We start from the raw sequence: 12,381 nt of genomic DNA, 5'->3' as shown, positions 1-12,381 counted from the left end.
AGTTTTCCTTCTATCTCAACGTTTCTGATTTTTTGCAGAAGAACTGTGTGGCTGATTTTGTCAAAAGCTTTAGAAACGTCGAACATTACTAGGCACAAAGCAATGATTTTTTCGGTTATTGATGCATAAATGTAGTTCAGGCAATGTAATAGTTGAAGAATGGCAGGTTTACAAGGCAGAAACCGAACTGGACTGAATTGACATACTCGATAAAATGGTCGGCGATTTGCGAAAATGCAATTTTCTCAAAACACTTCGAAACAATATTCAGAAGAATAACAGGGCGATAATTCGAAATCTCGGACTTTTTCCCTTTCTTGAAAATAGGTCTGACAATGCCTAGTTTCCATTTTTCGGGAAACGTGTCCAGATTGTGAATGTTCCGGAACACGCTGAAAACTGAAGGAGTTAGCTCGGTTGCTAATTTGCGCAAGAACACTGGTGGAAGTTGGTCTTCACCGCGACTCCTGGATATGTCCAAATTAGAGAGGACATTATATACTACATCTCTATCGATTTGATAATCACTGGCAACTCTTCCGTCAGGTAGTTTGGAATCTGACTCCCCCAGTTGTACATCCAAAGTGTTGCGAGTGAACACACTGATGAAGTAGTCATTAAACAGATTTGCTTTGCGGAGATTACTGTCGGCAGACACTTCTTTCCACCTGATGACTGAAGGTAATTGGTTGTCTTTTTTCAAACTCTTCATGTATTTGAAAATTGATCCAGTGTTTCTTCCAGAAAAAAGCTTGGTTTCATATTCCACTATGTCTTCATCCAGGTACAAGGCAGCTTCATTTCTCAGAGATTGAATTTTAGGCTCGCTTTTTTTGTGTTTCTCAGCCGTACTAAGCTTTTTCAGAACGTTGGAGGTGCGACCAGTTACCCAAGGACTGAGTTGGGCACGGTGATTTGATCTGACCGGCACGGAGGCATCAATGATTTTAAAGATCCAGTCGCACCATTCATCTACCATTTTGTTAATATTACTGTAGCAAATAGGGCTAAAAAATGTGTCCAATATCATATTCTTTGCATCGTCGTAGTCACAGTTTGTGAAACTGTAAGTTTTGGATCAACTCTCATTCACTGTTGGAGTTCCACTGCAAAGCCAGGTTGATTTAACTGGTCTATGGTCGGAGACCGAAAATGATTTTTCAAATGATTCATTAATCAAGACATCATCAGTGTGGTGCGGTGATTTGATGAGTACAAGATCCAGAGTTGTTGATCCACGGGTTGGTTCAGTTACTAGCTGGCGGAGCATCAGTGAGTCCATATGACGGCTATTTCATCTTCGTAGTCGTCCGTTGAAGAGTAGAGGCTCCAATCCGTCTTAGGCAGGTTCCAATCGCCAGTGATGAGAACATGAATGAATGATTCCAGTGTGCATACTGTGCTCAAAAAGTGTTTGACTGAATCAGGCGATAGTCGGTAGGGACTGTCCTTGGGCGGGTTGTACACACAGCACACTAACAACTTGCAATCCCTGAGAGAAACAGAGACACATACGTAGGAGGATGACAATAAGTCTTCGGTAGAGGCAATATAAACTTGTTCGAAGTGATAACTATTTCTTACCCCAATTAAAACTCCTCCATGAGCCGAGTTCCCATTTCTCGTTAGACGGTCGGCTCGGAAAATTGTAAAGTTCGGTAAAAATAGTTCAGAGTTTTTCATATCGGATGTGAGCCAGCTCTCACTGACACAGAAGATATCATAGGAATGTGCATTGATTGCGTTGGCAAATGTGAATCTCCGTTCTCTGGTGAGAAGACTTCTTGTGTTCATTGTAAGTATCTGTATCTGAGAGTTCTCTAGTCAGCATTCCTCAGAGATGTTTTCGTCATTCATAATGAATTATTTGTCGTCGACAAAAAGTCTTGGAAACTTGATTTTTATTGCTCGGGGGTTGACATTGTTGTTGATTAACTCGCGTCGTTTCTTGAGAAGTTGGTCTTCAATTTGTCGTTCATCGCGGTTCATAGACTTCGAGATGAAAACTTTTCGTTCTTTGTACTCTTTCAGGGTGGCAGCTTTAGCCAAGACTTTTCTAACATCCCACGGATTATGGAATGTAATCAGAAGAGTTCCAGGTCTGTTGTTGTCGGGCGAGGGTCGCCCCAGTCTTTTTATGTCTGTTATTGTCGGGACCTCGCCAAGGAATTTCATAACTTTATTGAACTCCCCAGACTGATAGTTCAAGACTTCAGTTCTGATTTTGGAGTCACTTTCGAGGATACCATTTATTCTGATTTGATGCTGATGGGACTCCATTGGTTGGCGCAATGGAGCTGGTACGGGAGCAGCAAAAGCGGTTCCGCCCGTGTTTTCCACTCTACAGTTGGTAACTGCTTGTTCGACTGCTGACTTAACTCCATTCACGAGTTCTTCACTTGGCACTTGGTCGTTGTTTTCGATAAAAGAATCTCGGATAACTTTCTTCACTTCAAGAACTAACTCTTTACTTCTTATGCCTCTCTCACGATCGGTACTCATCTGGGAGATTGCTTCTCGTAGCAAGCAGATTATTGAGTCTTTGTTCATCTTGTTGAGATGACGATTGACTTCTTCGGTGTCACCACGAACCATCTCGTCGATGGTTGGAGATTAGTCTTTAGGCATTGAATCAAGCCTGCGTCGTCCTTTCTGCGAGTCCATTTCAATTTCGGAAGAGGAGACGGGGGTCTCAACCGCTGCCCCGGATAGCTCCATCTATCTGAAACTATTTAATATCTGAAACTATTTATTCCAATGATTACATCTCCGTTTTTAGTTTTGCCTTGACGTGTTGTCGATCAATTCGGTGTATTCTGGACTTCTAGGGAAAGATAGAACGTGTGGTCACCTAATCTGTTTACCATGCTTCCGTCAGGCAGTTGAGGTCACAGGCACTTGATGGACTTCTAGGGAAACTTCTAGGGACTTCTAGGGAAAGATAGAACGTGTGGTCACCTAATCTGTTTACCATGCTTCCGTCAGGCAGTTGAGGTCACAGGCAGTTGATGGCACTCGAGAAAAGAACTCTTCTTGAACGTTCAAGAATGCTTCTTACATTGTATAGCAACAAACTGAGCTTTTTTTATTTCAAAATGTTTCTGTTTCCTTTTCCGTTGCCATGAAACTTCATTGATTTGCGTCTCTTTTGTACAATCTGCTCCCTATTTTTTCAGTTTCGTAGCTGGCGATAATATCAGCCGTTTTTATTAGACGGTTGGTAGTTTGAGAACTATTGTTTGGTTTCAATCTTTTCCTTGTTGGGCTAGCCTGATTAGATCCTTAATTTTGGTTTCAACATCCATGTGGGCAAATACTTTCTGAAACTCAATAAAATTCTGCTCTTGGCTTTTTCTTGCATCTTTGTCCTTGCATTCTTTCACTCCTCTTATGCTTATTCCTAGTGATGCATTCTAAGATGCGTTGATTTTAGCTTTTGAGTTTGTCGGTTCTTTTTCTTGATATGGTCTCGTTTCCGCAAGTTGTTTCGATTTTTATAGACTATTTTTAATTTCCAATTCAGTTTATTTTAGCTTCATCTCGTTTCCCTTTGTTTCCGTTTTTTTTTCCATTATCGGGACTAGTTTTTTTAGGACCGACATCGCGATCTCACGCTGGTTTGAAATGACCTAGCTAATACACAAGAGAACTAAAATCATGCCAATGTCCATCAAGCAGGTCTCTGTGTTTCTATTAAACTTGGCGCAATTTTCTGTAAGATACGTTCTACATCCGCATCTTACGCAATCGAATGTCGCTTCTCGTGGTCGTATGCAATGGTTCTAGTTTTTGCATGTATATGTGTTTTCGGCCATCTTTAGAGGGTGCTTACAGTTTCAACTGGTGTCGCCTGAAGGTACCATTAGATGAAACGAGAAACAGGAGCGTTGGTAGTTCTAACGGGCGGCACCTGAAGGTACCGTTGAAAAAAACTAGCTGTTTTTGTTCTAAGTTGACAGACCGGTGTAACTGTGGGGACCTGTTGACAATCAAAATTAAGGATTAACCGTTCTACTGTAGTTGATTGTTCCAAAGTTGTGAACACCGACACTTTTCTGTCTTGCACTCGATTACTCGCTGCTTACCTGCTTCGTTCAATTCTTTCGCATTTCTTATACAGGATCTTTTATTTTATGATTTTTTTCTTCTTTAGCCCGGTACTGTTCAAATGGATCTGGTCTGGTTTGAAGTAATGTTTACCAGACGTTAGGCTGCTTATAGCTCGATACCTGATCTCAACTTTGGCCTCATGGGCCGGAGAGATTTTTTCGGCTCTTGCTTTGAGAATGTCAGTCGTCACAGTCGCTTTCGCTCGCTTCTTGGCTCGTTCAGGAATGCCCAGGACAAAAACTCTGCTACCAGTTCTCTCGCAGGCAAAGTCGCTTAGGGCGATAAGTTCATGGGCGACTTGTTGGGAAGAGGGTCTGAAACGTCGAATATGTCGTTACGATAGCTTGAAAACGACTTCAGGGGGGATAAAATTGTATGCGTGCCTTATGCAGGCACCTGGAAGCGATAAGATATTGAGGTTACCCGCTCTCTAAAATCTCGCCCATGAATCAGCTAGAAATAGGTAATTCGTCGGAGCTTTCCTGAAAGAATGAAATCGTGATCTCGATATTCCAGACATACAATTGAATCTTGTCTCTAAAATCCTCGCATTGTAGGCCTTCGTTCAAGATTTGATACAAATCACCTATTTAATAAGTATCTCACAGTCCTGGCTAGAAGGGCGTAGGGATGCAATGCAAGTAATGCTATTTTTGTAGATTATTTTATTGAATAGATAACAATTGCGACTGAATCTAATCAGTCTGGTGCTTGTTATATCAGACTATTTTGTTTTTAGTTTCATTAAAAATGGCAGAAGAACACGGAAGAATAAAACACTTCAAAAATAAGGGAAAAGATAATGACGTTAGTTAAATTTGCTTAGTCTCATGGGAAGCAAATATCTATCAGTAATTAAATTGTTTGTTCTTTTAAGGAGCTGAGGAGACGAAGAAATGAATTCAATGTAGAACTCCGTAAGGTGAGATACTGTTGATGGTTATTAGTTTGCCAATAGTATTTTACTCGAGTTTTGACACTAATCAGACGAATGTTTAGAATAAGCGCGACGAGCATGTTCTCAAAAGAAGAAATCTTCCCTATGATCAAAACCTTCTCAATGCCGCCATGCTGGATGCAGAGGGTGATCGCGACGCATTTGCGCACATGCATGACATCATTGCGGTACGAATCAATTCTTTCGAAGGTATCAGCTACAAGCAGCTTCTGATAATTAATGTTTCAGTTATTTTTAGGGTGCAAGTTCTAGAGATGCCGTACAAAAATTATGCGCTATTCAGGCTGCGAGGTAAATCGATTTTGATTTTTTTCTCTAATTTTTGCTACGACGTTTTGTTTACAAAAGTAATTTTGCTTTTAGAAAGCTTTTGTCAAGCGATAAGAATCCGCCTATAGACAAGCTGATCAAAAGTGGAATCATGCCAATCCTGGTGGAATGCCTTAACGAAGACGATAAGTGAGTGAATTTAACAAAAACTTACTACGTAGATACAAGCCCCCTCCCCCGCCTTGAACAATTTAAAATCAACAACAGTTGCCTTTATTAACGCTTCTGTATTTGGTCGATTTTTGAAATTAAAACGATAAATTAGATCAGCGTGAATTTTTCTAAATCTTGGAAAAAGTAAGTTATAATGAACCCCTGTGCAAACCATGTGGGTATTGAAAATAAAGAAAGTTAAATATATCAGCTGCAATTTTGTTCCATTAGTGAAGAACATACTCAACTGCAAATTTTAAGAATCTTTGATAAATCTTGAAAAAAACTAAGTAACAATAGGGGCCCTCTTGTGTAGTAATAATCAATGCACAAACTAAACAGGTCCATACTATTGATATATAAACGTATCATAACACTATTGAGTGATTATGTCAAGTCATGAGCGTATTTCGAGAGCTAAACGTCAAGTTTGTCAGCAATAAGTGCATCGTCATCCTATCTACTCATCATCATGGCGGTCCTCGCTCCACTATCACTGTTAATACAATTGCTTTAGCAATTGTGTTGCAACTGGATACTAAACTTTTCCCCGTTACTAACTTTGTTCACAGATTTCAGCGCGTGACCTCATGAAATTATTACACGTCATATGAGTTCATGTGCAGGCTATTACTTTTGTGCAGCGTTCAATAAATACCGTTGTGCCTTTGTAATGCTTTTCGAATCGAACCTGTGGTTAAAATTTATTGAATTGATATTCTTTCTTATTTTTTGTTCTACTCTGTTACTTTCAGTTTTTTTTTCGGTTTGATTTCTGTGTTTTTACAATCCAGCTACATCGTTTAATTGAATGCAATTCATAAGAGAATTGAGTACTAACTAGCTTTTCGATTTTTTAGTCGATTTTTGTATTGAATATGAAATTAGTTTTTAAGAGTCGGTGAACTTAGTGAATACCCTTATGTTAGTCGTGATGGGTATAGTAGCGAGCAGCTAGTGTATTAGTACGAATTTTCTTTTTTTTCTAACCTAACTCGCAAATAAACGGTTCATTCAAAGTGAAAAATGTTCACTTATTTGGTGGCACTTTGGCTATAATCACGATCTAGCGTAAAATTTATTCAAGTTTTAGTTGGGGGAATTTTTGACCCACTTTTTGAATTATTTTCGTTTTCTCGAAAATGCCATGACAGTCTGAAATTAAGGATTCAATCAAAAAAAATGTGTGTGCTGGGTTTTCCCTGCATAATCTGGTACGCCCTAATTTTGGTAGAAAACGAGTTTTGGCCTAAGAAATTGTTTAAATTTTGAATCTTTTTTGGAAACGTTTTCAATTTTCTCAAAAAATACTCTACCGAATCTAAGGTTAAGGGTTTAATCGGAATTATTATGTTGTTTAAAATCTTTTTTGCACAATTGGTGTAGTTCTAATTGTTTAATGCAAAAAGTTATCACCTTAAAAAGGTACAATTTTTGAAATTTTGCTCATTTTTGAAAATTACTCTGCCAAATCTGAGACTAAAGATTCAATCGGAAAAAACAGAAAGAAGTAGGTCCTCATGGCATAAGCTGATATGCCCTTTTTTGTAGATAATTAGTTGGATTTAGTAAAAGTCTTTTTTTGAAATATACACAGTTTTTCGGAGAACATTGTCAAAAACTACTCTTCCAAAACAAAGGTTGACTGTTCAATCGAAAGAACGTGCGCGAGGAAATTTGTTTTTATAGCGGCTACACCCCAGTGTTTGTAGAAAAGCAATTTGGACCTAGCGAAATTTGTTTGTTTGGAATATTTTGTTCGTTAGCCAAATCGGAGATAAAGGATCCAATCGAAAAAAAAACAAGTAATATAAGGGTATCGCTCGCATTAATATTTTTTTCTATTTTGTGAAGAATTTTTCTATGGACATAAGAAGTAATAGACCGTTTGACCCATTTTTGGAATTGGTTCAGTTCACAAAAACAACATAGCGAATTCTAAAAAAAGAACATACTCAATCGGATATCTCCCAGTCAAAAGCGTGTTATTCGTACTTATGTTGATTGGAGTCAGCTTTGAATTCGGTAAATCATCTTTGGACTTTCGTTCAATTTTTTTTGCTGATTTTGTGCAACATGCATCAATACATTTTTTAAAGTATTTTTAAACAGGAACTTCGGCCTTTAGCTTGGCCCCTAGTGTGTAATTACTGTTATGCGACCATAACGCAGACTCTAGGACCTGTGATTAAGATTTTACGTGCGATTCTACGACGTGTGATTTGTGATTTTTAGGGCTGGAGGTTCGATTCCGGCATATAGCAGAACTTTTTAGTTCCAACTTTGCTTCTCTTTTGACTTTTTTAAAGCTATGTTTGCCCTTTTAGCCGCTTTTTGTGTATATTTTGAAAATGTCAAGTTCTGTATAGATAATAGTGTGTGCAGAGATTTGAAAATTTGTGAAAAACAGTTAAAATTTGCCTCATTTTTTATAGTCATTTTTTTGTGACTGTTATACATGATAAGTATCGTAAAATTACTTTTTAGATGCTTGACTTTTGATTTATTTTAAAGTTCAGTTCGGTTTTCATATTGAAAGGGAGGCAAACTCCACTATCGAAATACAGAAGTTTAAAGCTCACGCAAAACATGATCGATCTCTAGTTTCGAGGAGTTTATTTTTCACAGTTTTGCCTATGGATTGAAGGTTAAACATTTTGATCCAGTTTTCTCAAGTTGGGATCGTTTTAACAAAAATAGTTGTTCATAATTTTTTCTTGAAATTCAAAGAGCTTCAGGTTTATATATTGTGTACTTTGAAGTTCGAAAGTTGCAGTTTTTTCAAAAATCAAATCTATTTTAGGAAATTTTCAAAAAAAAATACAAATCAATTTTTTCTGTTTACTTGCGTCCAATGACTCTCTCGCAACTGTCTGTTGGCTAAAAATGAATGATTTTTCTATTTATCTGACTTTATATTTTTACTCTTGCGATAAGCAAGGGTATTGCAATCGGGTACTAGACTTTTTCCCGAATGGTCAAAATTAGAAGTGGTATATTTAGGTTCAGTTCATCATAAATTCAAAGTTCTGTGCGTATCTGGCGAATTTGGTCTGGAGGTAATGAATACGCCTGGGACGGCAAAGGTCCTGGGTTAGAATAGGGCAGGACCTGTATTATTTTTCAAACGTTGAATATTCCGTTTCAAAAAAATTATCGGCCTATTATTTGTCTGCTAATGTTTTGTCGGCTTAGTTGCCACATCTTAGATTTTTTTGTACGCAAGATACATTTTAGTTGCTTTTGCTGTTTTGAGTTTTTTCTGCTTTCTGTAAGTTTAATTATCTTGACTTCGTGTGTTTACTTTTTTTAAAAGACTCTATGCGCCCCTCCAGATTGCGCAAAATGCTAAAAATTGTAATAGAAATTATAGATTTTCATGACAACAATTTTCTGGTTTTGTTTTTTATCTTTTCCTTTTTTCCAATTGATAGCTTTCTGCTTATATTAAATCGGTTTAATGGTCCCATATTGCGTCTTTCGACGAGCGAAAAAAGTTTTTAAGTGCGTATGTGCGTGTTTTGAGGATGAGGGGGACTTAATAACTACTTTGAGTTTTCTGTTTTTTTTTTAATTTTTCGTTTTGGGCTTAATTGGTTGCGGCCTATATTATATCGGCTTAGTTGCCTTTTTTGTTTCATATGACGCACAAAAAAGTTTTGTGTGTGTGTTGAGGACAAAGGTTACTTACTTATTTTTCAGTCTTAAGTTTTTTAGTCTTAAAGTCTTAAGTTGTTTTGATCGATGCTAGTTTCACATTCTATTGTCCAAACTAGCCTGATTGATTCTGTTATATCTAGTTTTTTTGACGTTTTCAGAATTCTTTTTTGAAATTTTCGACTGAGCGGTTTTCTTCTTTCGTATCGGAAGTGGAGCGAAGTTCAGCTTCGTCTCTGTGCTCAGAATTGATCTTTTTTTGTGCATGCAAGTGTTGCGAAGCTCTGCTTCGCCAGTGTGTTGAATTATCAATAAAAATACTCCTTTTAAGTGACTTGCAGCCCGTTATGCATAAAATAGTATTCTTGCTGCGGGCAAAGTTTTTTTCTAACTATATTTGATTATTGCGTCGCGCTTCTCTCTTAGTTCTCCAGCTAAGTTCAGCCGGGTTCTTTTTTGTATCTATTATTGAGGTGTTACTCAGCCGGTTCAGGCTTTTGTAAGTGGGTTGAAGATACTTTGTTCGACACTGTCTGGCAGTATTCAGAAATTTGACAGGTTCATGTTAATTTTTGCGTCATTGTGACGTCGGAACGATTTAAGTTTTAGCGTCGAAAAAAGGCGCTGGAATTTTGAGCCCAACGGTATGGAAAAAGCAGTTTGCTCTGTTTATTGTAAAATTCATCATTTGCAAACTGATCACTAAAAAATAGTTATCTTGTATGTTTAATCGTCTTTTGGCGTTTCAGCCCACCTCTTCAATTTGAAGCCGCATGGGCTCTAACTAACATCGCTTCTGGAACGTCGGATCAAACAAAAGCTGTAGTCTTCAATGGTGCCGTCCCATTGTTTCTGAAACTACTGGGATCCGTACACCAAAATGTCCAGGAACAAGCAGTGTGGGCCCTGGGAAATATTATCGGAGACGGACCTGAATTGAGAGACTTTTGTATTGAACAGGGTGTTGTGCAGCCTCTACTGAAGTTCATTAATGACGACATACCAATTGCGTTTCTAAGAAATGTCACTTGGGTTCTGGTTAATCTTTGCAGACACAAGGAACCCCCTCCGAGCATCGAGACAATTTTGCAACTGCTTCCAGCGCTCTACCTGCTCATCAATCACACAGACACAAGTGTGCTCGTAGACACAGTCTGGGCACTATGTTATTTGACAGACGGCGGCAATGAGCAAATACAAGTATGTTGGCCATTATTGTTGACGTCACAAAATTTAGACAGCCGTTTCAAGTGTCAATTAACGAATTGGAGACACTCGTTGAGTTTTTTTTCCAGATCAAATATTTAAATTTGATCACGCTCGCTCAAATGAGTTTCTGCGGTTTGACTTGTGATTTCTTTTCAAGTTCAATTCAAATTCATTTGCCAAAAGAAAGACTATTTACGCTGTCCATTCGTTTTTTTTTGTTTTTTATTTTGGTTTCTTAAGTTCAATGACACTCCTTCAACGTTCTTTTGGCTATGTTTACTGTTTGGAAGACGTCTACGCATTTTAAATGTTTGGTAGTTTTTCGCTCTCTGTGATCAAATGAACTATTTTGCGCTGTTGTGAAAATGAAAAATTAAATCGTAGAAATGTCGATAAATTAGATTTTGAATTACTAATTTTTGCCTTTTTATCGTTTGTTTTCGTGCTTTTTGTTGGCTAAATAAATTTTACTCTCTCTCGCTCTAAAAGAGTCTCTCGAGCTATTAAATAGTGAAATTTCAAATGAAATTTCTGATATAGTTTGTGATCAACTCGGGAGTGGTTCCATTCATTGTGGCACTGCTGAGTCACCAGGAGGTGAAGGTTCAGACGGCTGCTCTCAGGGCAGTGGGCAACATCGTGACGGGCACTGACGAACAGACGCAAATGGTGCTGAATTGTGACGCACTCTCCCACTTTCCCGCCCTTCTCAAACACAACAAAGAGAAAATCAAAAAAGTAAATTGAACTATCATCAAATGAGTTTATTTTTTACATCCGAGAATTTTTTATTGCCCGCGAAGAACATTTTTTGTCAAGAGAAAAATGTTTTAAAACCATTTATTACAAATCTTTCCTGTAAATCCTTTCTCTCGTTTTAATCTCGCATTCTGACACCTGACTGTGATGTTTAGGAAGCGGCCTGGTTTATCTCTAATGTTACTGCGGGAAACAAGCAGCAAGTGCAACAGGTAATCGACGGAGGTCTGATTGAGCCGATCATTGTGCTACTGACAGAGTCAGAATTCAGCACACAAAAGGAAGCCGCCTGGGTCATCAGCAACCTCACAGTTTCAGGCACACCCGAACAGGTAGGTTCTTGTGGAGTAATTATTCATCCATTAAAACTAATGTATAGAAACTAAATCAGGACAATGAGAAAATGAGTTGTCGGGATTCAACAGTCGAGAAACTCCCCCGCCTAGAATACTGACCATTTTTGGTTGTTGCAGTTTACTTATTACTCTCACGACTTTACCCAAAATTACGGCGGAGTATTGAAAAACTTTCATGAAATCAACGAAACTCCTATAACGAGAGAAGCCAATATTCACGAAAACTTCAACGGTTCACGACCTAAAGACTCAAACCATAACATTTTCGTCTATTCCAAGTCTCTTGCAACATCATCCTTAATTGCCAACGCTTTTTTCTCCAACTAACTTGCGCACTATGCGCAAATTTTCCTAGCAGAATTGTAAGAATAAGAGAAATGCTAAACGTCTCTCCTTAACACATGCGCCTCAGTTTTTTTATTGAAGAACTGGAGAATTACATCTCGAGCTTTTTGTCCTGATGGGTTTACAAAAATTCATTTGAAACATCTCAGTGAAAGTTTCCTAGAATTACTCAAGTCAGAAAACTTAGCTTACGCGCTTAGTTAATCCCATCCATTTGGACAACAGCCACCATCGTCAAACCCTTATGAGACCCTGCTCTGTCCAAGTTCTATCACCCTATTTCCTTACTCGGCCCCCTTATCAATTTTTTTGAAGCACTCCTCGCCCCTCTCATCGGATACCTAAAACCCAAGCCACGCCAGCATTGTCTTAACTTCCCTAGACCACTCAATTTTGCATGATTTCAATCAAAAAAGACAAAACACAATTGTTCTTTTTACTGGCCGATCCTCTCGCCCGCTGGCTAAGCAACTGCATGAGCGGTAGACAGGCCAGAGTACTTTC

At 38.3% G+C, this 12,381-nt stretch overlaps 3 protein-coding genes across 5 annotated transcripts in view; 2 read left to right on the top strand and 1 right to left on the bottom strand.

Annotated features, from left to right (window-relative positions):
* LOC134846906 (protein arginine N-methyltransferase 1-like) overlaps positions 1 to 4,711 on the bottom strand; it is a 443,857-nt gene extending 439,146 nt beyond the window's left edge. Inside the window, exon 1 of one of the 2 annotated variants that reach the window (XR_010162834.1) lies at positions 4,697 to 4,711. The gene's annotated coding sequence lies outside the window, so the exon portion shown is untranslated. The remainder of the gene's footprint in view (positions 1 to 4,696) is intronic. The other variant, XM_063864325.1, reaches the window with a different exon arrangement.
* Positions 1 to 12,381, top strand: part of LOC134846899 (dynein axonemal heavy chain 1-like) — a 513,436-nt gene that overhangs the window by 152,599 nt on the left and 348,456 nt on the right. The gene's annotated exons all lie outside the window — the stretch shown is intronic.
* Positions 1 to 12,381, top strand: part of LOC134846903 (importin subunit alpha-3-like) — a 408,629-nt gene that overhangs the window by 382,589 nt on the left and 13,659 nt on the right. Inside the window, exons 2-9 of one of the 2 annotated variants that reach the window (XM_063864322.1) lie at positions 4,852 to 4,917; positions 4,988 to 5,032; positions 5,110 to 5,235; positions 5,307 to 5,359; positions 5,432 to 5,527; positions 9,958 to 10,408; positions 10,958 to 11,155; positions 11,332 to 11,508. In XM_063864322.1, the coding sequence (XP_063720392.1) occupies positions 4,861 to 4,917; positions 4,988 to 5,032; positions 5,110 to 5,235; positions 5,307 to 5,359; positions 5,432 to 5,527; positions 9,958 to 10,408; positions 10,958 to 11,155; positions 11,332 to 11,508 (1,203 nt within the window). In that variant the 5' untranslated portion in view covers positions 4,852 to 4,860. Of the gene's footprint in view, positions 1 to 4,849; positions 4,918 to 4,987; positions 5,033 to 5,109; positions 5,236 to 5,306; positions 5,360 to 5,431; positions 5,528 to 9,957; positions 10,409 to 10,957; positions 11,156 to 11,331; positions 11,509 to 12,381 lie in introns of both variants that reach the window. The other variant, XM_063864321.1, reaches the window with a different exon arrangement.

The sequence above is a fragment of the Symsagittifera roscoffensis genome, chromosome 5 (assembly GCF_963678635.1).
Source record: "Symsagittifera roscoffensis chromosome 5, txSymRosc1.1, whole genome shotgun sequence".
In the NCBI taxonomy this organism is placed as follows: Eukaryota; Metazoa; Xenacoelomorpha; order Acoela; family Convolutidae; genus Symsagittifera; species Symsagittifera roscoffensis.
The sequence above is the reverse complement of the archived record's forward strand: the minus strand, read 5'-3'. Positions and strand labels throughout refer to the sequence as shown.